The sequence below is a fragment of the Liolophura sinensis genome, chromosome 7 (assembly GCF_032854445.1).
Source record: "Liolophura sinensis isolate JHLJ2023 chromosome 7, CUHK_Ljap_v2, whole genome shotgun sequence".
Lineage (NCBI taxonomy): Eukaryota > Metazoa > Mollusca > Polyplacophora > Chitonida > Chitonidae > Liolophura > Liolophura sinensis.
Window position 1 is genome coordinate 1,386,353 of NC_088301.1, and position 25,253 is coordinate 1,411,605.

Genomic DNA, 25,253 nt, shown 5'->3' on the forward strand with positions numbered 1-25,253 from the left:
ACACCTCACTTTGATGATTGTGACCAGATATATGGCAAGAGGAGATCGGATATAGGTGGAGGAAACACTTCACTTCGATGACTGTGACCAGATATATGGCAAGAGGAGATCGGATATAGGTGGGGGAAACACCTCACTTTGATGATTGTGACCAGATATATGGCAAGAGGAGAACGGATATAGGTGGAGGAAACAACTCACTTGGATGACTGTGACCAGATATATGGCAAGAGGAGATCGGATATAGGTGGGGAAACACCTCTCTTGGATGACTGTTATCAGATATTTAGCAAGAGATCAGATTTAGGTGAGGGAAACACCTCTCTTGGATGACTGTGATCAGATATATGGCAACAGGAGATCGGATATAGGTGGGGAAAACACTTCACTTCGATGACTATGACCAGATATATGGCAAGAGGAGAACGGATATAGGTGGGGAAAACCCTCCCTTCGATTATTGTGATCAGATATATGGCAAGAGGAGAACGGATATAGGTGAGAAAAACTCTCACTTAGATGACTGTGACCAGATATTTAGCAAGAGATCAGATATAGGTGGAGGGAACACCTCACTTGGATGACTCTGACCAGATATATTGCAAGAGGAGAACGGATATAGGTGGGGGAAACACCTCACTTGGATGACTGTGACCAGATATATGGCAAGAGGAGATCGGATATAGGTGGAGGAAACACCTCACTTGGATGATTGTGACCAGATATATAGCAAGAGGAGAACGGATATAGGTGGGTGAAACACCTCACTTGGATGACTCTGACCAGATATATGGCAAGAGAAGGTCGGATATGGGTGGGGGAAACACTCACTTGAATGACTGTGACCAGATATATGGCAAGAGGAGATCGGATATAGGTGGAGGAAACACCTCACTTGGATGATTGTGACCAGATATATGGCAAGAGGAGATCGGATATAGGTGGAGGAAACACCTCACTTGGATGACTGTGACCAGATATATGGCAAGAGGAGAACGGATATAGGTGGAGGAAACACCTCACTTCGATGATTGTGACCAGATTTATGGCAAGAGGAGATCGGATATAGGTGGGGAAAACCCTCACTTTGATGATTGTGACCAGATATATGGCAAGAGGAGAACGGATATAGGTGGGGAAAAACCCTCACTTGGATGACTCTGACCAGATATATAGCAAGAGATCAGATATAGGTGGGGGAAACACCTCACTTCGATGACTGTGACCAGATATATGGCAAGAGGAGATCGGATATAGGTGGGGGGAAAACCCACCTTGGATGACTGTGACCAGATATATGGCAAGAGAAGGTCGGATATAGGTGGGAGAAACACCTCACTTGGATGGCTGTGACCAGATACATGGCAAGAGGAGAACGGATATAGGTGGGGAAACACCTCACTTGGATGACTGTGACCAGATATATGGCAAGAGGAGATCAGATATAGGTGGGGGAAACTCCTCACTTGGATGGCTGTGACCGGATATATGGCAAGAGAAGGTCGGATATAGGTGGGAGAAACACCTCACTTGGATGACTGTGACCGGATATATGGCTAGAGAAGGTCGGATATAGGTGGGGGAAACCCTCACTTGAATGACTGTGACTGGATATATTTCAAGAAGAGGTTGGATATAAGCGACGGAAACCCTCACTTGGATGGGTGACTGAGTGCTTGGGGTTAAACGTTGTACTTGTAACAATTTTTCAGTCATATGACGACGAATGAGTCCCTAGAGTGCATGCAGGTGTAATGTGCCTCTTTGTTGCAGGACAAATTTCCACCACTCTTTAATTTAGTGCTGCTTCACTGAGACGACTTTCCGAAGGCAAGTGAGCTGCCCCGCCCGATCCATTATACTGATACGGGTCAACCTTTCGTTGCACTATCACCTTAATGCTGACCGCTGAGAGAGGAAGCTACAACTTCCTCTTTTAAGGTCTTAGGTGTGACCCGACCTAGGATTGACCCTGGATCCACAGCTCTACCAACTGTGATATCGGGACCGGTCACTTGGATGACCGTTACCTGATATGTGGACAGAGTAGATCGAATAAAGTGGGGAAACCCTAACTTGAGAAACCCTAACTTGGGAAACCCTCACTTGGGAAACCCTTAGTAAGATGACTGTGATCACATACCTGGCAAGATGAGATGGGATATAGACCGGGGAATCTAACACTAAGATGACTGTGATCACATACCTGGCAAGATGAGATGGGATATAGACCGGGGAATCCCCCACTAAGATGACTGTGATCACATACCTGGCAAGATGAGATGGGATATAGACCGGGGAATCCCCCACTAAGATGACTGTGATCACATACCTGGCAAGATGAGATGGGATATAGACCGGGGAATCTCCCACTAAGATGACTGTGATCACATACCTGGCAAGATGAGATGGGATATAGACCGGGGAATCCCCCACTAAGATGACTGTGATCACATACCTGGCAAGATGAGATGGGATATAGACCGGGGAATCTCCCACTAAGATGACTGTGATCACATACCTGGCAAGATGAGATGGGATATAGACCGGGGAATCTCCCACTAAGATGACTGTGATCACATAGCTGGCAAGATGAGATGGGATATAGACCGGGGAATCCCCCACTAAGATATCTGGCAAGATGAGATGGGATATAGACCGGGGAATATCCCACTAAGATGACTGTGATCACATACCTGGCAAGATGAGATGGGATATAGACCGGGGAATCTCCCACTAAGATGACTGTGATCACATAGCTGGCAAGATGAGATGGGATATAGACCGGGGAATCCCCCACTAAGATGACTGTGATCACATACCTGGCAAGATGAGATGGGATATAGACCGGGGAATCCCCTACTAAGATGACTGTGATCACATACCTGGCAAGATGAGATGGGATATAGACCGGGGAATCCCCCACTAAGATGACTGTGATCACATACCTGGCAAGATGAGATGGGATTTAGACCGGGGAATCCCCCACTAAGATGACTGTGATCACATACCTAGCAAGATGAGATGGGATATAGACCGGGGAATCCCCCACTAAGATGACTGTGATCACATAGCTGGCAAGATGAGATGGGATATAGACCGGGGAATCTCCCACTAAGATGACTGTGATCGCATAAATGGCAAGACGATATAGACTGCTGGTTTTCCTCAGAATTAACTCCAGCAATAAAACAGATATTTTTGTGTAACCTGATCCCTTTCTCGTAGAAAAATACCAAACTTTTTGTGACAGTTTAAACTGTAAACGTTCACAGCTTTGTCAACGTGTTCTTGGACAAAATCAGGGGAATTCATTGTTTGCTGCAGTTTCGTCTTGAGATCAATAACATGGGAAATGATATTTACATTTTGCCGTTTTTAAGTTTTGCGTTGTTGAGGATTGCAGCAACATTTCGTCGAATTGTCTTGGTGGCCTTACCTGGCCACATGACCTGAAACTAATATAACGGTTATATTAGTCTCGGACAATACCAAATCACGGAAAAGTGTTTGTCTATTGTGTAAAGTAATTCATATTGAACAAATTTCGTGAAAAGCATTTGCGGGTTTAGAAATGCCGAATCGTTCACGTACAGTGTCACATGCACATTGTAACTCTGAAAACGAATGGCTATGATTAACTGAAGAACGTAGATATCTCACTTGGGTTTGTTGTGTTTTTATATCAGCAGTTAGGGCACCGGTCAGATTGTACGTTGGGCGGCGTTATTTCAGCAGGCGTTTTCTCTCTTGCAGACTTTTCGACAAGAGGGATAGTTTCGATTTTGACATTGTAAAATATAATTTAATATAATATACCTAATGGTCCTGCATGTGGCATGTACATATCTCGCCCTGTAGCACGTGTTAGATCATGTGCGTTATGTGACAATTTCAATCAATATTACAATTAAGTTATTATTGCAAGAAGTAGTGTTTCAAGATTATTAAATCAAAGGCGCTCACTTTAAGGTTTGTAAATATTTACTATGAATTTAAATGGCTGGCCGCAATGACACACGAGTATCCCACTAATGCTGTCGCTGTGAGTTCAAGTCCAGCTCTTGCTGGCTTCCTATCCAGCCGTACATAGGAAGGTCCGCCAACAACCTGCGGATGGTGGTGGGTTTCCCTGGGATTCTGCCCTGTTTCCTCCCACCATAATGCTGGGCGCGGTCGTATAAGTGAAATATTCTTGTGTACGGCGTAAAACACCAATCAAATAAGTAAATAAGTGTCTCAATCCAGGCCAGCGAGATCTATAGGGTAGCTTTGGCCACTGGGACAGTCTGTACCTCCAGGTTAGCGAGATCCATTGGGTAGCTTTGGCCACTGGGACAGTCTGTACCTCCAGGTCAGCGAGATCCATTGGGTAGCGTTGGCCACTGAGACAGTCTGTACCTCCAGGTCATCAGGACCCTTTTGGTAGCTGAGATCACTGAGACAATATGTTGGCGACGTCCAGGCCAGCATGACTCATTGGGTAGCTGGGATCACTGAGACAATCTGTACCTCCACCCCAGCAGGACGCATACAATAACTGGGACCACTGGGACAAACGTTGGCTATCTCCAGGCCGGCGGTACCTATATGGTAACTGGGATCACTGAGACAATCTGTACCTCCAGGTCAGCAGGACAAATACGGTAACTGGGAACACTGGGACAATCTGTACCTCCAGGTCAGCAGTACCCACATGATAGCTGGGACCACTGAGATAATCTGTACCTCCACCCCAGCAGGACACATGCAGTAACTGGGACCACTGGGACAATACGTTGGCTATCTCCAGGCCAGCCGAACCCTTATGGTAGCTGGGACCACTGAGACAATCTGTACCTCCAGGCCAGCGGGACCCATAGGGTACATGAGACTACTGGGATAATCCGTCTCGATCCAGGCCAGGAGGATCCATGATATAGTCAGGCTATTATAAAGAGTCCAGGCGGTCATAAATTCTCGATAAAAAATTGTCTTCTTTTGGTTTATGTTACATGAAATAACCCCAAAACGCCGAGAGCTTAGAGATAGTTAATTCGTGCTATTTCCGAAAATCTGGACATTTGAATTATTTATAAATATCAGCTTATCATTTGGAACATCAACATAAAAATTAAAACCGTGTAAATGTACGGAAATAGCTTCAATTTGCTGCCCAGTGACCCGTGCCCTAACCGCTAGGCGCCAGGCGCCAGGCGGTCAGCTTGCCTCATACCATCCACATAAAATTGAATTATTCTACATGCCAGAGGCTCAATACCAGTAGCAGTTATTTTGTCACGGCAAATACCTCTCTCTTAACTGACAAGTGCCCGGGTATTGTGTAAACCTCAGAGCTGTTGTTGATTAAATTACAAAGCTTAATTACCTGCACCTGTTCGTCTGTAGACCCATAGAATGGTGAAGAGTGTTACCTATAATACCGCAATCTGTCTTAATTAGCGCTATATATTACATGTATATTCCTGAAATCAATATTCGTTATATCTATTTGAATGAAACGTGTTTAATTATTCCTTCAAATTTTTTTTTATTTTACTCCTTGATTGACTTTCTTATTTGTTGTTGTTTTCTTTTTAGAAACAAAGGAAAGACGGCGGGAGGGGGTTGGGGGTAATTTTTACTATTACGGTGAAATTCAAACGCCTTCCAAACATTACAATTCCAACATTGCTAAGATGATGAAGCAATTCCTTTCCAAACGATATTTCTCACCACCCCTCACACAAAATTATGGAGACATGAAACAGGCAGAAATTTATAGTGTCCTTTAATATTCCTGTTTTCAATGCTTTGATAAACATCATTCAGAGTTGTGAATTCGCCATACTGTCTTGCTCTTACAGTTCCGAGAACGTCTCTGTATTGGGCAACATATATAAAGATCTTGTATGTAAAGCGTAATTCCTATCTGACATAAACGTGCACGTTTCAAGGTAAGAGAATTCTCTGCACGTGAGCCTAGAATATTTCGCACCTTAGCCTTCCAAGGTGGAATGACGGTATTCCGATGACGGATGGGTCAAGTGAGGGCGACCTGAGGTCGCGTTCACCCTCAGGCTATACCTCCATAAATATTATTTCAAAGGCTTACGAACGGGTTTTCTGCTCTTTATGGTGATAATTTTTTCCTCGCATGTCAGTATACAAAAGCCGAGACTGGAGCAGTTTGTTTAAACTATATTCATGATTACTAAGACTAAATTGATTTTCTGTCAGATTTTTTTTTCTTTTATCAGATTTTTGTAATCGAGATGGTTGTAGGTCGCCCGTGTTGGTCTCATTTTTACGTTATCAATATTTTCTTTTAATATACGCAGTAATAAGGCCATTGGAACGGAATGCAGTCTTTTTTCCATCCGTATATATTGACACTTAGGGGCCTACCATAAATATATAACAGTCTCGGATGGAATGTTTATGGCAGCGAAAATCTGAATTTATATGAAAGATAATTTTGCTGAGGAAATACGTTAATACTTTAATTGATAAGAGCTTTGAACATAAGGCGCGAAATGTTCGTCTGATTAAAATAGGTTGTCACTAGAATAATGTGGTTCCTCTTAAACTGTCATTGTAACATCACGGCGAAATTACAAATATTAAATCAGCTTCCTTTGTACATTTTATAATATATTGAAAAAAAAACTAAATAAAGACTTAAAAAAATAACTATGTCTTAAAGCGAACATAAAGTTAAGCACTAAATATAAATTAATGCCCAAAATGAATTTTCCAAAGGTTTTAAAGATATTTAAAAAATAATACAACGCTTATCTTAGAATAAGTAACAAACGACTCTCACTAATACCTAATTCGCCATTTTGTCAGGTTAGTTACCAAATGTGACGTCAAATCACTTACAGGAGCTCTCCCGTAGCTTTGGTATTGAAACAGCGCAAATCCGGATGATGTGCCGATCTTTTCCACCATTACAGCCACCTATTTGTAGGCTCGAAATTCTCCACACCGAGCTGTAATGCTGTTTCCCGCGCCTTAGTTGATAAGGCGGAGCTGCCAATAGGAATGTCAGGTAATTTTGCCGTGGTATATCACTAAAATTTAACCATCCATGACCGACCACTGTGCAATTCTCAAATGTTTAACTGTTCGTCTTCTGAGAAAAGAATTTCGTTCAGTTAAACCTGGTTAACAACGTAATGTTCAGTCAGGAGACACATTTAGAATCGTAAGTTAACATTTATTTAGTGCACTCGAATGCACTTGCACATACAGGAGAATGCCCCACTTCAGCAGGCCTAAGACTAACACGTACTTAAGTGTCGATTGACGAACTAACAAGAAATATGCATATGTGAAGGATATTTGGAGCACCATTTTGTGGAGATATATAACTATTATAATTTCCGCAAGTCTCACCAACGGTCTTTTTCATTTAAGGAGGAAATTAAACCCCAAGAATGTATTCATTTCATAAATTATCTCCCTCTAGGATAGGAACTCTTCTGCTTTGCTTTACGCACAATAAACTACTTCTGCGAATAGGAATGAGTATTATTCTAATATAGGCCTACCTTATGTTATATTCTAGCGGGATATATTACTGTTTTCTTTCTTACCAAGTAAATATTCAGCGATCAGGTAGAATTAACTTACAGTGAGTCTTCGGTCATCTGCATTCATTATAACGAAAGATCACTGTGTTACGACTATTCGACCAGTCACTTTAATGACATGGGCGCACATGTCACGGTATTAGCATATTCATTGTTCTAATTACCGGTATGTCAAGGAAGTATACAACTCCCTTTTAACGGTGAATATTCATGAGAAAACAATCAAACAGTTATAATATATTCAGTTATATAAAAAATCTATGAAACGATATGAATATTCATCCAGTATAGCAGTTGAACTATTGAAATACGCAACGGTAGGGCTTAGATGTAAGCGCCTAGGCCTACCGAATGAACCCCGCACGAGAGAACACGCGCAAATCATATTTCAAATTTATGTGTAGTGGTATATGTGAGACGATATATGTGTAGTGGTGTATGTGAGCTGGTATATGTAAGGTGGTATATCTGTAGTAGTATATGTATGGTGCTACATGTATATGTGTAACGGTGTATGAGATGGTGTATGTGAGGCGGTGTAGGTGTAGTGTTACGTGTAGTGGTATATGTATAGTGGTATATGTGTAGTGATATATGTGAGGTGGTATGTGTGTGGTGGTATGCGTGTGGAGTTATATGTGAAGTGGTATACGTATAGAGGTTTATGTGTTGTTTTGTATATGTAGTGGTACGTGTAGTGGTATATGTGTAGTGGTAGGTGTAGTGGTATATGTGTAGTGGGACGTGTAGAGGCATATGTGTTGTTTTATATGTACAGTAGTATATGTTTGATGATATACGTGTGGCGGTATATGTGTAATGGTATATGTTAACAATGATATATGTGTGCTCTGTCCTGCTGCTTTCGTCCTAAAGCCCGACTGTTGTAACCTAAGTGTAACAGTGTGGTGGAACCATAACCGTAAATTATAATACAAAATAATATTACAATGATACCTGAATATAGCATAACACGCTGTAACTCAATGTTGTATGTATACTTGGTATGGCTGAATGTAAGACAAGACGTCTCCAAACATCACTGACTGAGGACACGTTACAGATTATTTTAAAACTACAAAGCCAACGATGCGAATGTACCAAGGCACACCGTGAAACATTGATATCAGTTACAAATTAAATGCAATACTGACCTTATCCGGCTGCCGTAGATTGGGAAGAATTGGAATGGAATTTGCCATCAGTCATCGTCGGTAAAAAGGCATTGTCATTCAGTGACACGCAAAGGATCAGAAGCAAAGCGTGTCCTCTGAACCCTCATCCATCAACCTCAGTCACTCAACAAGGGTATTTTTCATACTCCTGTAGTCAATGAAACTGTTTCATCGTGAGACAAGTTTCTCTCTTCTGACTTTGGTGCCGGCATTTTCCGTAGGTCACGTCACTTAAGACGGTCACGTTATTTTCACAGGACCGCTGATTGGCTACTTTCGCTCAGCTTGACTCAACTTGTTGACAAACAATACGCATGCACATTTCCGATTCAACAATTTTGGATGGTGTTGAGTGTTGTTGAACAAAGTTTAAGAATCCGTCCAGAATACCCAACACGCCTCAATTTGTTGACTCAACTTTAAGTTGACTCTTGTTGAGTCAACAAAAGTTGAGTCATGTTGGATAGCCTGGACGGGGCTTTAAACAAGTAGCGTTTCTATTAATCGGGGTTGAGGTGGATGGTTACAGTCAGAATCCAAGGCCTTGGCCCGCTTCAAAATTTTTGTATCTAGAAGATTGTTTAAAATCACGCCTGGTGTATTACACCGAGCGGGAGTTCGGCGATAAGACCCAAAGGCTAATCATTTTTCCTTCCACTTTTCTATTTAGAAACATTTGTGAATTTATTTATATGTTTGATTTTATTTACGCCGTATTCAAGTATATTTCAATTACGCCATTGCTGTCAGCAGTGTGATGGGAGGCAATCGTAAAGAGCTCGGAAGAAAACCGTGCAGCATAAACTGGAATTGAGGAATTGAAGTCACAGTGAACTTATTGATGAGAGGCCCAGAAGCCATTATGATGTTAGCACAATTACAACTCGGCCACCTAAAGCTCTAAATGTGTGGATTTTACGCATGATAATAACTGCATATTGCACGTGAGCGCGAATGAACGTTTGAAGGTGGAGACTCGCGGAATAGACATGACGCCAGAAGGGTAATTAATGTGGTATTATATCGTGTGCGCATAGGCATATGCATATTAAATAGACTCACTCAACACACTGGCCGATACGTTTACATCCCCAAATAATATCATTCCATGCTATTTATTTCTACAAATAAAAGAATTTGAGTTCATTGTTTGATTTGCTTTTAGGATTTATGTAAAGGCGAACAAAAGAAATTTTCCTACAAAAGAAATGAAAGTTTTAATTATTTCGTACAGTTTATAGATATCGCTTTTGTTTTCACATTTTTGATGTTTTACACCAAGACGCTATGACGCGGACAAAAAAACATTTGTTTTATGACGTTCCAATCTGAGATTAGTGGCATGACGTCATAGTACATGTGCAGTAAACTTTTACATTAGTACTTCACGCAACAATAAGGCAGGACGTCACACGTGCGCAGCTTTGAAGTATCTAGGTCAGCTGCAATGGCCTACGCTTATCGTTGATTGATCTAAATGCATGGCCTTTGCTGAGGGAGTGAAAAAGAACGGCAGTGTGAAATATGCCGTTTATTTTTACACATTTTTTTCATTTGTTGTTGTATAACTCGATACCTCTGATACTTGTTTCGTTCCTCGTCAAATCCTTTGAATGCTGCGCATTCTCGGGATTTGACTCGGTACGAAACAAGGTTCAGCGGTATCGGGTTACACAACAAACACCGCTACGGCGGTGCTAATCCCTTAACCAATAACACAATAATACAATCAAGTTTCCCCCACCCTGATCTGACCACTATCGTATATGCAAGAAGAAAATCTTAAGTATGGCTTTAATAACAATAATATAAATAGACTGATTTACTTATGTAGTTATTTGAATGGTGTTTTACGCCGATGGCGGTCAGCATTATGGTGCTAGAAAACCTGGCAGGGGGAAATCTATGATCATCCGCAGGGTGTTGCCAGACTTTCCCGCGCACGGCTAAATAGATTGAAAGATATAAAGTTATTCATGTCATTGTGTGCAATCCAGTAAGCAATTGCGGTGGAAAGAAAAGGAGAAAATAATTCACTGTTAATATGCATGTTCCCTTTTTTTAAGCTAACAGCGTAGTCAGAAAGTATACATATCGTTTTACCTACATACATCCGCTTGTCATGTTCAGTATATACATATATTAAATGTATATGAAAAAAGTAAGGACTATATTTTAGTGCATGTTGTTGAAAGTGCGCGGAGAATTGATGAAAAGTTGTGTATACAAATGAAAAGCAAGAGGAGAAACCTTTCGTGTTATTCGAAGTAGCCTCCATGCACTCATTGTTCGGACGTTATCCGTATGTTTGCCGTTCACATGCCGATGTTGCATGAGGCAGCCACTTATATCAGTGTAGCTCCATGCAGCATAACCTAGCGAAGCTGTTATTTATAATTGGAATCTGGAGACTTGAGGGTTCTCTCACGAGCCTGCTCTCACCACGAACTATGCCTAGACTGGCTCAGTTACTCACTACGTACAACCAACGGCCAGCTTTGTAATGCCGGATATCAATGCATATTCCGCATACCAATTCAATCTTAAATCACCCAGATACTGTCCACTTGACAAGCACGGCTCCGTATTAAACTCACAGCGAGGGGTGAAATAAAGGTGAGCAGAGTGGATGGTTTTGAAGGGGAAATAATTGAAGTGTCAATCAAACCCAATTTACAAAAAGGGCTAGCACAGATGGTTAGAGAATTCTCCGGATGTACCAGTCCTGTGGTGCACCGTCTTGTTTCACTCAGGCATCTGGTATGTTGTTGTGAGTGGATCCCTAGAGAAGATGCCTGACTTAGTTATTCTGTACATAGACATTTGTCGCTGTCAACTTTATAAGCCTTAACACCTGTACCTGATACAGGTATATATTTAGGCCTATGTTATGGCATTCCATGGCTTCTAGGTACACCACCGGGGCTGATGGTTCAGCTGGTAAAGCGTCCGCCTCTGGGGCGGGAAATCCACGGTCAGCCCTGGGTCGGGTCACAGCTCAGACTATAAAAGAGAAAGTTGAAGCTTCCTTGCTTGGCGTTCAACATTTAGTGGGAGAAGTGCCAGTCAACGACTGGTTGACATGTATTAGTATAATGGCTCGGGTATATGGAGAATTTATGGAAACCGGTAATAATTCCTTTAATACCTGAAGATATTATTTAGGTATGTTCTATAGTACCAGTCTATGTGCGACAAGTAGTTTTGTAAAATGTGTGTACAGGTCTAATGTGTACATGGACCTGATGCATGTATGAATGTAATGCGAGTACTAGCCTAGTGTGTGTACAGGCCTAATGCATGCGTGAATCTGATGCATATATGGATCTAATACGAATACGGACCTAATGTGTGTACAAGTCTAATGTGTGTACGGGCCTGATGTGTATATGAATGTAATACGAGTACGAGCCTAATGTGTGTACAAGTCTAATGTATGTACGGATCGGATGTGTATATGGATCTAATACGAGTACGGGCCTAATGTGTGTACAGGTCTAATGCGTGTACGGATAGGATGCGTATATGGATCTAATACGAGTACGGGCCTAATGTGTGTGCAAGTCTAATGTGTGTACAGGCCTAATGCATGCATGGATCCAATGCATATATGGATCTAAAAAGAATACGGGCCTAACGTGTGTACAGGTCTAATGCGTGCACGGATTGGATGCGTATATGGATCTAATACGAGTACGGGCCTAATGTGTGTACAGGTCTAATGTGTGTACGGATCGGATGCGTATATGGATCTAATACGAGTACGGGCCTAATGTGTGTACAATTCTAATGTGTGTACGGCCCTGATGTGTATATGAATGTAATACGAGTACGAGCCTAATGTGTGCACAGGCCTAATGCATGCATGGGTCCAATGCATATATGGATCTAGCACGAGTACGAGCCTAGTCTGTGTACAGGTCTAATGCGTGTACGGATTGGATGCGTATACGGATCTAATACGAGTACGGGCCTAATGTGTGTAAAGGTCTAATGTGTGTACGGATCGGATGCGTATATGGATCTAATACGAGTACGGGTGTAATGCGTGTACAAGTCTAATACGTGCACGAATCTGATGCGTATATGGATCTAATACGAGTACGGGTCTAATGTGTGCAGAGGTCTAATGCGTGCAGGGATCGGATGCGTACATGGATCTAATACGAGTACGGGTGTAATGTGTGTACAAGTCTAATGTGTGTACGGATCGGATGCGTATATGGATCTAATACGAGTACGGGTCTAATGTGTGCAGAGGTGTAATGCGTGCATGGATCGGATGCGTACATGGATCTAATACGAGTACGGGTGTAATGTGTGTACAAGTCTAATGTGTGTACGGATCGGATGCGTATATGGACCTAATACGAGTACGGGTGTAATGCGTGCAGGGATCGGATGCGTATATGGACCTAATACGAGTACGGGTGTAATGCGTGCATGGATCGGATGCGTATATGGATCTAATACGAGTACGTGTCCAGTGTGTGTGCGGGCCTAATGCGTGGACGGATCTGATGCGTATATGGATCTAATACGAGTACGGGTGTAATGCTTATACAAGTCTAATGTGTGTATGGATCTGATGCGTATAATGGATCTGATACGAGTACGGGTGTAATGCGTGTATTTATCACTGATGTGTAAAGACTGCCTTAATTGGTGTGTACGGGTGTTTGTCATATGTGTGTACATGCTGACATAATTGGTGTGTGTATATATATTCATACGGCACTTGGGGTACATATCACACACCCCTTCAGCCCTCCACTGATTGCTCTACCCCCATTAGCATTATTTAACTCCCGCGGTTTACTTTGGATGCAGACCAAATCGTTTTACCGCATTAGTGAACTCGGATCAGCGGTGGGCTTTTCCAGTCATGTTTATAGGTAATGTAGATGTTTGAAGATATATAGTGTCGGTCGGCTGTGTACACATGGGTCCGCTATCCGAACTTAACTCCTCTATTCTCTACCCACTAAACGTTACGAGTTCATGCTTACAAAGGTGAGCTCAAAGGCTTTGTAACAGGTCCGATTTGAAGACGTGGTCATGCGAGCCGCTACAAATACCGGTATATACAAAATCTTCTTATTCTACAACTCGAGTATGTGTAAGTAAGCCTTTGATATTCAAATTTATACATGTATATATACGTGCATATAAGTATTTATAGAAGCCAGCAGATTTCCGCGACTGACAACCGCCGTACGCATAACCCGGCTTTTGTATATATGGGTCCACCGTGAGATTGCCAGTGTGTACAATATAAGCATGTATGCACTATAAGGTATATAAAATTGTTGCCTACATTTTAATCGATCCTCATATGCTCCGGACATTTGAACAATTTTAAAGTTTGTAAATTTTAACGACGCAGGACTATATAAAGATTACAACCCAATTTCTATATTTGCTTGTGTTATCTAGATTGTTAAGAAATACACGCTCTGCCCTATTTTTTTTTTTTACAACTTTTTGTTACACCGTGCTGGTGTCCAACTTTTATGTTGGTGTATGCCGATATACCGAGTCACGTGGTATACACAAAACTGAGATTTTTCTTTTATGTTAACTTTGTATGCCATAAGTACTGCTGATACCAAATGAATAGGTTTGCGCAATTTTGAATTATGCTACATTGGGTCTTGTATTTGTGTTGACCAAAGTCTAAGGTATGACGATATGTTTACATGAGTTTTCTGCTTGCGTTTTATCAAAGGCATTCAACTTCGTAATTGCAGAGCACAAATCTACCTGCGATCAAGTTACTGGACTCGGGGAGAAAAGTTTGCCGGGCGAGCTCGGGTCGTGCTTGGCTGAGCGTCAATTAGATCGGGGTAAACCTCTCCTACAATAGCCGGGCGGCTAGAGCTCAAATAGCTCACTTATTTATGCTCGGAATGGAAGGGGTTTTTTTCACGCCGCTCTGGGTGTAAAGATGCTAGACTTTATGTCTTGGATGTAACTAGGTTTGAGCGTGGAAGGTTGAGCAGCGAGCTTTTCCCCTTGATCAACCAGTTAGCTACCAGTACCATAAATTGCTGCACACCTGAGCCGACCGGTTTAGGACTTTAGTGCAAAATAGTATCTCTATAGGAGATCCGGGTGTCGCGTGGTGATCTCCTTCCATCCGTGTGGTTGCCAGGAGAATAGCCCGGGGACAGCCAACTTAAGGCCATGCACCAGCTGTGTTACCTTAGTCTCACCTGAGATTTACCTGTTGACGGAGGAAATCTTTAATTACGGTCATCATACTCGCCTGGATTTTAACTAAACGAATGACAGTAGCCTGTGGTACATATTCGGGAATAATGCGTTGCCCACCTTTGTGACTGTTGCACACCTGGGGTTTATGTCTTGGTGGGGTAACTCTCTACTTGCTAAATTAAACCACTTGGATTTTTACCTGTTTGAGTGACTGAAATACAGACGGGAATTTCATGTTTAACCCCGAGAGACTGATTGATGGACACCTCAACGATCACTTGAGACTTGAACGCGGTCAATTATTTTTTACACTTAAACAAGTGATGGACTGTTACGCCTAGAATTTACAAGACTGATGAAACTACAATCTTGGCGAATTGAGCACCTATTAAATAACTTTTGGGGCAATTTGCTTGCTTTTTCGAACATGTAGACACGTGAGGATTGATTTGGACTAGATTAAGGGCCTTTTATGCTGTTGACATACAGCATCCGTGTTACTACATTATTTATTGAATGCTACGGTATAATATGATCAACTGATCGACTTATCCTCCTATTTTCTTGTACCTACATTAACCTGAAATCACTGAGTGATAAAACTTGCCTCTATTTAACTTACACATATTTGGATGTTACCTGAGTGGTCAGCTGATATTCACTTGGATTTCTTGATTGACGGACTTGAGTGGAATTAACTCATAGAATTAATCCTGGAAGTCACCTCACTGGCTAACTCATATACACCTGGATTTTCTGGAGAGACTGTAATTAGCCGATATATACCCTGGCAGTAACCTATTTGTAATTAACAAACCTGTGTGTACACACCTGTCAACAAAAAGACGACCATGAAGCCTTTGGAAGAGAGACAGTCGTGTAACGGTATTGTGATAAGTCTCCATCCACCGTCAGATTTAGACACAGAGGACGATGACGACCTCTCTCGTCATACCCCCTCCACCCCACGTCAACCCTTCCCCACCGTTCGCCATCCGCCTTCAACCTCCTCAGGTTACTGTAGAGCCAGTGACAACAGTCTGCCTAAACCACGGGTCAAACTGCCGTCGAGATACTTGGTCCGCTTGAGCAGGGCATCGCTGGACCCGGACCATAACTCTAACACGAAAATAGACTACCCTAACCCTCTACCAAACGACAAGGAGAATAGGGAGCGAGACTTGGAACAAGCATTAAAATGGATACGGCAAGAAATTGTGAGTAACTGAAGTTTTATTTTATTCTATAGCTCCAAACAAAGTTTCCCGAAACTAAAAGGTAAATTAACAGAACATGTATACAGCTGGAATATTTATAGATGTAGAAATCTGGTTCTGTCCTGTTCAGATTGCATATTTCTTTAATACGGAAATTTCTCTGGTTTCTTTACTCGTATAAATTCACGTAATCGTTCAATCAGATATCTGATCAATCATATCGACCTAATCAATCGGGAATAAAACACTGCCATATACGGCGGGTATACATGTGTGCTGATTGGGAATATTGAAGCATAATATTTCCGGTATTAGATACATGTTACATGAAGTACCAGTATGTCAAATTCCAAGATTATGAACTACATATACTGATTTCGACCAATTCAGTCTTGTATTCGAGCGGTACTTGGAATTCTAGTTCAATATAAATAAATCAGCTCAACTTCATTGGCGCTAAAATCCATATATATACCCATTTTAATGTATGTGTTGTAAATGTATGAGAGCTTTACATAATTTAGGTAGGCCTATATTACAATTATACCGCATTACCTATTTGTGGATATGAAGTCAGATACCTAGAGTACAACGGGTGGCTGTGTCTATATACTGTACACTAAGGCTTTATAAAAGGGAATCAAGATTGATCCATGTGTCAGCGATTAGACTATGACGGATTAGTATTAAGCTTGTAGTGACGTGTAGAACATAAACAGGCCTTGTCAGTAGGAAGGTTTTCTTGTCGATCATATAGATAACACAGGTCATTAAATCACCGACACGAGGTAAAAACTATCAACGGAATTTAATTACTTTTTTCTTGAAAGCTTTATTCATGTGAGTGTATCGTAAGTTGTCCACCAGTGCGCATGCTCAGATAATTGCATCAAACTCTAAATAGCTCATAAAATAATTTGTCTTCAGTTGAGAGCTGTCGTTCTCGTTTTCAGTGATATATTTCTCACAGAGCGTGTAGATGCTGCGCAGGCGTTGCAAGTTGGTGATTTTCATCCAGCTTATACCCTACTAGCAAATGATGCTGAAAGAAGTCACTTCATCACAAAATCAGTTTTGCAAAAGCATTTTGCCATTTAATTTCCATCACTTGCCCAGTAGTATTAGGCCTATAGTGTTCACGCATAATTATACGGTGAAACATTGAGACATCACAATCTGTGCGTTCAAGTAGGTTAGACAATTATGCTATTTTCTGTTATTTACGAATTGCATTTTAACAACTGAAGTGTGCATTTGCTTCAAGTTTAATTAAGACATCCTGTGAGCCCTGATTAAGTCTTCAACGGTGGCTCTTTGTGAGGTCCGCGCGTAGACGTCGTCACACCTGTTTTCAGATCATTTTTTTCCCAATAGCTCCTCATCGGACCGATCCTAAGGTTAGGACGACTCCGGTGAGTCGTGAAGTAGTGCTCAAGCTCAACTGTGGAAAGTATTTGTTCTAATTTGTGATCAGTTCTGAATGTTCTCAACCGAGAGACCGTTTCTAACCCTTAACGCGCCTCGCATGAAATTAGGGGCCATATTGGATAAAGGAACATAACTGTGAAACAACGTATATACGGATCAGTTGCGAACATATGCTGATAATGGTAATTAATGGGCTCAGAGTTGTTCTTCGCAGTAGGTATGTCTCGTAAGGTGATATACAGTGCAAAGTGACAGGCAAAGCCTTACATCCGCATGTGGCTCTGAGGTTTGGGACGTGACTCGGAGCACCTTAGCTAAATGTCATCACACTCAAAGTTATTTTAGGACGTCTTTAAAAAACAGGTCTGATAAATCACCCGTAAATGTTAAAGTGATTAAGCGCTGGAGTATTTATGGCGTCCAGAGAGGTATATTCATGTGGATTACCGTGCGTGAAGTCTATCCTTGGAAGGCCGTATAAAATGAAACATCCAGATTTCACATCACACAAATGGTTTATGGCGAATAAAGACACTAAATGAAATCAAACCAACTAAAAGCCAAACAAATCATCTTAACCCATTAAATTTTTCCAATGAGGGCCTAAAGGGGTACATTTCCATCACCACACAACAAGGGTATAGATTTCACAAAACTTCGTTAGACAACTTTAATTCCTCGCAAATCGCGTGGCTCTATGGCGCTATACTCTAGGCAACCCCGTCAAAAAGTTACGAAAATTTTGATTTACGAAGTTTTGTGAAAGTAGCCCTAGAGGTATTGTTAAATTTATGGCTGTAAATACACCCACCTCACAGAAAACATATACCTCACAGAGTCCAACAAACTGAGAGATCAAACAGCTTAGATAATTTAATTTCATTTTAAGCGGTTAGTGTCTGGTACGACAGCAGATAGTTTTCACTATCTCTGTACCAGGCTAAAATGACCGTGTGTAAGGCGCGGTGAGTATACGCACATAAAACATTGCTTCCTGTATATTACTGGTAATATATAAAATTAGTCTAGACTTTCCAGTCTGGTAGGTAAGGTGATAAACGCACTGGTGTGGATTCTTGAATCACAATACCCATAAACTTGTATCATGTGAGTATGATATAGCCTCTTTGTAGAACAATTGGCTGCAGTTTGGTTACAAATGTAACTTAGTCCCAGTCTAAGATTAACAACCGACTGCAGGTTGGTTACACGTATAACTAAGTCTCGCTTTAAGATGAACAATTGGTTGCAGTTTGGTAACAAGTATAACTTAGTCTCATGTTAAGATGACCAATTGGCTGCAGTTTGGTTACAAGTATAATAAGTCTCGCTCGTAGGTGAACAACTGGCTGTAGTTTGATTGGCATTATAATGCCACCTTACGCTAAGTGAACAAGTTACCCAAATGTCCTTGCCAATACAATGTTGCCATACACTACGTGAGCATTTACTACATGTGCATTCCCATTGTTACGATCATATTTTTGCATAGGAATAAATACCAGTCAACCACGTTTTTTATAGATGAAAGAATAATTGTTAATCTTATTTATTTATTTATTTATTGGCGTTTTACTCCGTTTTCAAGAATATTTCACTTATATGACGGCGGCCAGCATTATGGTTGAAGGAAACCAGGCAGAACCCAGGGGAAACCAATGACCATTCGCAGGTAGCCAGCGGAAATCAGCATGAGCTGGGCTTGAACTCACTGTACCTGTATATTTTGACTTTTTTGTTTGTTTGTTTTTGTTTGTTTTATCCATACCCGTTTTATTTTGTAGCTGATGATGTTTCTATCCGTGCCTAATTAGTTCCTCCTGTGTAGCTGATGATGCTTCTATCCGTGCCTAATTAGTTCCTCCTGTGTAGCTGATGATGCTTCTATCCGTGCCTAATTAGTATCTCCTGTGTAGCTGATGATGTTTCTGTCCGCGCCTAATTAGTTCCTCCTGTGTGGTCGGTGATGCTTCTGTCCGTGCCTAATTAGTATCTCCTGTGTTGCTGATGATGTTTCTATCCGTGCCTAATTAGTTCCTCCTGTATAGTTCCTGATGCTTCTATCCGTGCCTAATTAGTATCTCCTGTGTAGCTCATGATGTTTCTGTCCTCGCCTAATTAGTTCCTCCTGTATTGTTCCTAATGCTTCTAATCATTATCTCCTGTGTAGCTGATGATGTTTCTGTCCGCGCCTAATTAGTTCCTCCTGTGTGGTCAGTGATGCTTCTGTCCGTGCCTAATTAATATCTCCTGTGTAGCTGATGATGTTTCTATCCGTGCCTAATTAGTTTCTCCTGTGTGGTCGGTGATGCTTCTGTCCGTGCCTAATTAGTATCTCCTGTGTAGCTGATGATGTTTCTGTCCGTGCCTAATTAGTTTCTTCTGTTATGTTGTAGCCAATGATGCTGTGTCTGATTACTTTCCCCTCTGATATAGTAGTTGCTGATGGTTCTGTTCGTTCCCAGTTAGTTTCCTTTGTTGTGTTGTAGTTGCTGATGGTTCTGTCCGCGCCTAATTAATTCCGGTATGTGGGAAGGTCTGTCAGCAACTTGCAGATGGTCTTATGTTTCTCCCGGGATCTGCCCGGTTTCCTCCCACCATAATGCTGGCCACCGTCGTATAAGTGAAATATTTTTGAGTACGGCGTAAAACACCAATAAATAAATAAATAAATAATTTCCGTTGCTGTGTTGTATTAACCGATAGTTCTGCCCGCGCCTAATTAGTTTCTATTGTTGTGTTGTAGTTGCTGATGCGAGAACAGGACAAAATGCTGAGGAGTCAGTTCATTGGCCTTCGCTCCAGAATATTACAGTTCCGGTGTTGGTTGGAGATCTACGGGTCGACATCAGATATGAGCAGTCTTGACGGAAGTTCCATGTCGCTGGAAGAAAGTCGAAGTCTACTGTCACTAAACTCCTCCGGCCATTCCGGAGGATCTTCGCTTCTCAGTCCAGACAATGAACTGGAGTTCCGGAACCGTACGTCCTCAATGAGGATTGTCCGGCGGCCTCCGTCTATCTGCCCGCGAATCTCAGAAAAACGCAGGAGTAAAGAGTACGCATGACCGAGGGGTACACGTGATGATAGTGTAACAAGCAGTATATGTAACAGTATAATAAGTGGTACATAAGCGTGACTGTGTAACAAATGGTACATAAAGCGTGACAGTGTAACAAGTGGTATATAAGCGTGACAGTGTAACAAGTGGCACGTAAGCGTAACAAGTGCTACATAAGCGTGACAGTGTAACAAGTAGTACATAAGCGTAACAGTGTAACAAGTAGTACATAAGCTTGACAGTGTGACAAGTGGTGCATAAGCGTGACAGGAGGATAAAATGTATGACAAGATGAAGGAAAGCAAGTCAAGATAATGAAAACAGGGATACAATAATTGAAGTAGTGGTATAATGATGAGGATGGAGTTGATAGGAAGTATGGCACTCAGAAATCACTTACACGTGAGAGACACATTGCCCACGTGGCGGATAAATTACGCACGTGGCTGACACAATGTGTACGTGGTACATAGAATACATGTGACCAAGTCAGGTGAATGATGACTCTCACGCCTGATATGTAGGATCGAACCTAAGTCTAACACGGTGATGATCCGAACAAGCGACATAATACACCACAGGTCAATAACTAAAGTCTTCTATCCTTTGTTTTAACGATTTCACTAAACATGTGAGAGTTCTACGCATATCATTGTATTCTATAGACCATGTTTAGCTCTGATTTAAACGATCTGCACGTGAGTGCTCTCTTATTAGATTTTTAATATCAAATTCAGTGAAAAATCAATATATACATATTTATTATAATAATGATAATAATAATACTTGAGAGATGCTTTGTAGTACGCGCTAAAACAACACCGTAGATTCAACATCAACCGAGGTTCAGAGTTAAAATGCCAATGACGAGATCCGAGACAGAAACGTGCTGTACCATGCGTCACAGAGTATCACGCCCACCACAATCCCTGAAGAACACCCCACGCTAGTCATTGACAGGCATATGTAAGGAGATACTGTGTCAACACGTCAGGTTAAAGATGAACAGCAACCTCTGTCACCACTGCAGTCCAAGGACACTAAGAATGTGGCCCTGACATTGTTTTTGGTTAAAGTCACCGAGCCATTGGATTTTAGTGAAGGGCATAGGAGATACTGTGTCAACACGTCAGGTTAAAGATGAACAGCAACCTCTGTCACCACTGCAGTCCAAGGACACCAAGAATGTGGCCCTGACATTGTTTTTGGTTAAAGTCACCGAGCCATTGGTTTTTAGTGAAGGGCATTGACCAAAGTCATACAGTGGGCAATTGTTGACATGATATTTGTGCGTTTTCTGAAGGAGGATGACATGAAGTACCATTCGTACTTGACACTACATGTATAACTCCGAGCAAGTGCAAAATATATGACAGGTTTATCAACAGGAACGATATTCCAAGGGAAAGGAAAGACTAACAACCTTGTGTAACAGCACTCGTAGAGATAGGTTTGCGTTATCACAGCTGTGGGCCGGTTTGTTTTGCCAGGCCCGATTCTCCCTGCCATATTTGACCATTCGGAGCTATACTCGTTCACGAATGATGCAAAACGATGATAAACACAATTAAAGTATGAACTAACATCAGTAGCTAGTACTGACAAAATGCAATGCAAAGTGTCTCATGAAGACAGCTTCAGACCCAATGATTCACATTAAAGATCAGTTTGCGCAAGACGCTCCACATTGTGTATGGTATACTGTGATATGTGTTCTAACATCGTGCACGCTTTACAAACTGTGGTATCGTTTGATAGGAGCTAGGCTGGCTCAGTAAAGGTTTCAACATTATTGCCTCGGCGCCGTGTGCTCCTCCGCAAACATCATCATATGACTTCGTGGAGGCAGTAACTGGAGATTCCTGGAATGCGCGGCCAGATGGTGTTCTCTGCAAAAATATGTGAATTGGTAAACAAGAAAAAATAAAGACGTGCAGTTGGAAGGCTTCATGTCGGGTATAATTGCTGGACTGTTTGCAGGAAGAACAGGAAGATTTCAAACTCTTCCGATTGTTTTGTTCAGTTTCACATATCTGTTTGCTCTGTGTGAAGATTCCAAAATCTTCAGATTGTTTTGTTCAGTTTCACATATCTGTTTGCTCTGTGTGAAGATTTCAAACTCTTCAGATTGTTTTGTTCTGTTTCACATATCTGTTTGCTCTGTGTGAAGATTCCAAACTCTTGCGATTGTTTTGTTCAGTTTCACATATCTGTTTGCTGTGTGTGAAGATTTCAAACTCTTGCGATTGTTTTGTTCTGTTTCACATATCTGTTTGCTCTGTGGGAAGATTCCAAACTCTTTAGATTGTTATGTTCAGTTTCACATATCTGTTTGCTGTGTGTGAAGATTCCAAAATCTTCAGATTGTTATGTTCAGTTTCACATATCTGTTTGCTCTGTGTGAAGATTCCAAACTCTTGCTATTGTTTCGTTCAGTTTCACATATCTGTTTGCTCTGTGGGAAGATTCCAAACTCTTTAGATTGTTTTGTTCAGTTTCACATATCTGTTTGCTCTGTGTGAAGATTCCAAAATCTTCAGATTGTTATGTTCAGTTTCACATATCTGTTTGCTCTGTGTGAAGATTCCAAAATCTTCAGATTGTTATGTTCAGTTTCACATATCTGTTTGCTCTGTGTGAAGATTCCAAACTCTTGCTATTGTTTCGTTCAGTTTCACATATCTGTTTGCTCTGTGTGAAATTTCCAAACTCTTTAGATTGTTTCGTTCAGTTTCACATATCTGTTTGCTGTGTGTGAAGATTCCAAACTCTTTAGATTGTTTTGTTCAGTTTCACATATCTGTTTGCTGTGTGTGAAGATTCCAAACTCTTGCTATTGTTTCGTTCAGTTTCACATATCTGTTTGCTCTGTGTGAAATTTCCAAACTCTTTAGATTGTTTCGTTCAGTTTCACATATCTGTTTGCTGTGTGTGAAGATTCCAAACTCTTTAGATTGTTTTGTTCTGTTTCACATATCTGTTTGCTGTGTGTGAAGATTTCAAACTCTTGCGATTGTTTTGTTCTGTTTCACATATCTGTTTGCTCTGTGTGAAAATTCCAAAATCTTCAGATTGTTATCTTCAGTTTCACATATCTGTTTGCTCTGTGTGAAGATTCCAAACTCTTTAGATTGATTCGTTCATTTTCACCTATCTGCTCTGTGTGAAGATTCCAAACTCTTGCGATGGTTTTGTTCATTTTCACATATCTGTTTGCTCGCTGTGATACACAACATTAAGTTTTCATCATCATTTGCGTGATATGGATTCTACGAAGATTTGTCCTGTCAAAGTGCTTATCGGATACAGGAAACCTGTAGCGGAAACTCCCTATTGTTTGATTCCTTTTAATTTGCCTGTACGTAGTTTTCCTACATATCCTATATATAGGCCTCCTCGTTCCAGGTTTGTCCTACATTTATTCCCCAGCGTTACATCCCATGTTAGGAGTACTGCATCTTCAAACCACTTACAAGGCTCAAAACGTATATTTTTTATATTGGTATATATATTTTTTATTTTTTGTTTCATCAGTTATGAGCCATTTCGTTTGCCTTTTATTTTGGCCAGGTTCAACTATTTAATTTTTTCTTTTCATTTTAATGCATAAAAATTGGTCAGAAGATTCCGTTGTTTTTTTTGTGTGTGTGTTGGTGTTTGTCACTATCTAGCTGTGTTTCATACTAGAATAATTGTTTTGCGTGATTGGGATTTAACGCTGTGCTTAGAAATTTTTCAGTTCTATGATGGAGGTCAGGTTTGTGGATTGAAGAAACCTGAGTGTCTATAGCAATCCTACTGACTTAAAAGATGCAGCCCAAACAGCGAGGGCTGGTTTCGAACACGCGACCGTATTGATCACGAACTTGATAGTCGTCGGTACAAGTATAGTTTCAAATGTATATAGTATCATTTTAATCATCAACAAATGCGATCGTTGGTCGATGATGGCCGTGCGTTATCCACAGGATTGTATGGATGGATGCGATGCTGTCCGTGCGTTATCCACAAGATTGTATGGATGGATGCGATGCTGGCCGTGCGTTATCCACAGCATTGTATGGATGGATGCGATGGTGACCGTGCGTTATCCACAGCATTGTATGGATGGATGCGATGGTGGCCGTGCGTTATCCACAGCATTGTATGGATGGATGCGATGGTGGCCGTGCGTTATCCACAAGATTGTATGGATGGATGCGATGCTGTCCGTGCGTTATCAAAGGTATTGTATGGATGGATGCGATGCTGGCCGTGCGTTATCCACAAGATTGTATGGATGGATGCGATGGTGACCGTGCGTTATCCACAGCATTGTATGGATGGATGCGATGGTGGCCGTGCGTTATCCACAAGATTGTATGGATGGATGCGATGCTGGCCGTGCGTTATCAACAGTATTGTATGGATGGATGCGATGCTGGCCGTGCGTTATCCACAGCATTGTATGGATGGATGCGATGCTGGCCGTGCGTTATCCACAGCATTGTATGGATGGATGCGATGCTGTCCGTGCGTTATCCACAAGATTGTATGGATGGATGCGATGCTGTCCGTGCGTTATCAAAGGTATTGTATG

The 25,253-nt window shown here is 41.4% G+C and overlaps 1 protein-coding gene across 2 annotated transcripts; it reads left to right on the forward strand.

Moving 5' to 3' along the window:
- The first annotated feature begins 13,839 nt into the window (after positions 1 to 13,839).
- LOC135470199 (uncharacterized) lies at positions 13,840 to 24,546 on the forward strand. Of its 2 annotated transcripts, none has more exons than XM_064749007.1 (3): positions 13,840 to 13,871; positions 14,481 to 16,185; positions 20,360 to 24,546. In XM_064749007.1, the coding sequence occupies exons 2-3, from the start codon at positions 15,820 to 15,822 to the stop codon at positions 20,678 to 20,680; spliced, it is 687 nt and encodes a 228-aa protein (XP_064605077.1). In that variant the 5' UTR covers positions 13,840 to 13,871; positions 14,481 to 15,819; the 3' UTR covers positions 20,681 to 24,546. The 2 variants fall into 2 exon arrangements, with proteins under 2 accessions (XP_064605077.1, XP_064605078.1); XM_064749008.1 differs by having other exon boundaries at positions 13,849 to 13,871; positions 14,503 to 16,185.
- The last annotated feature ends 707 nt before the right edge of the window (positions 24,547 to 25,253 follow it).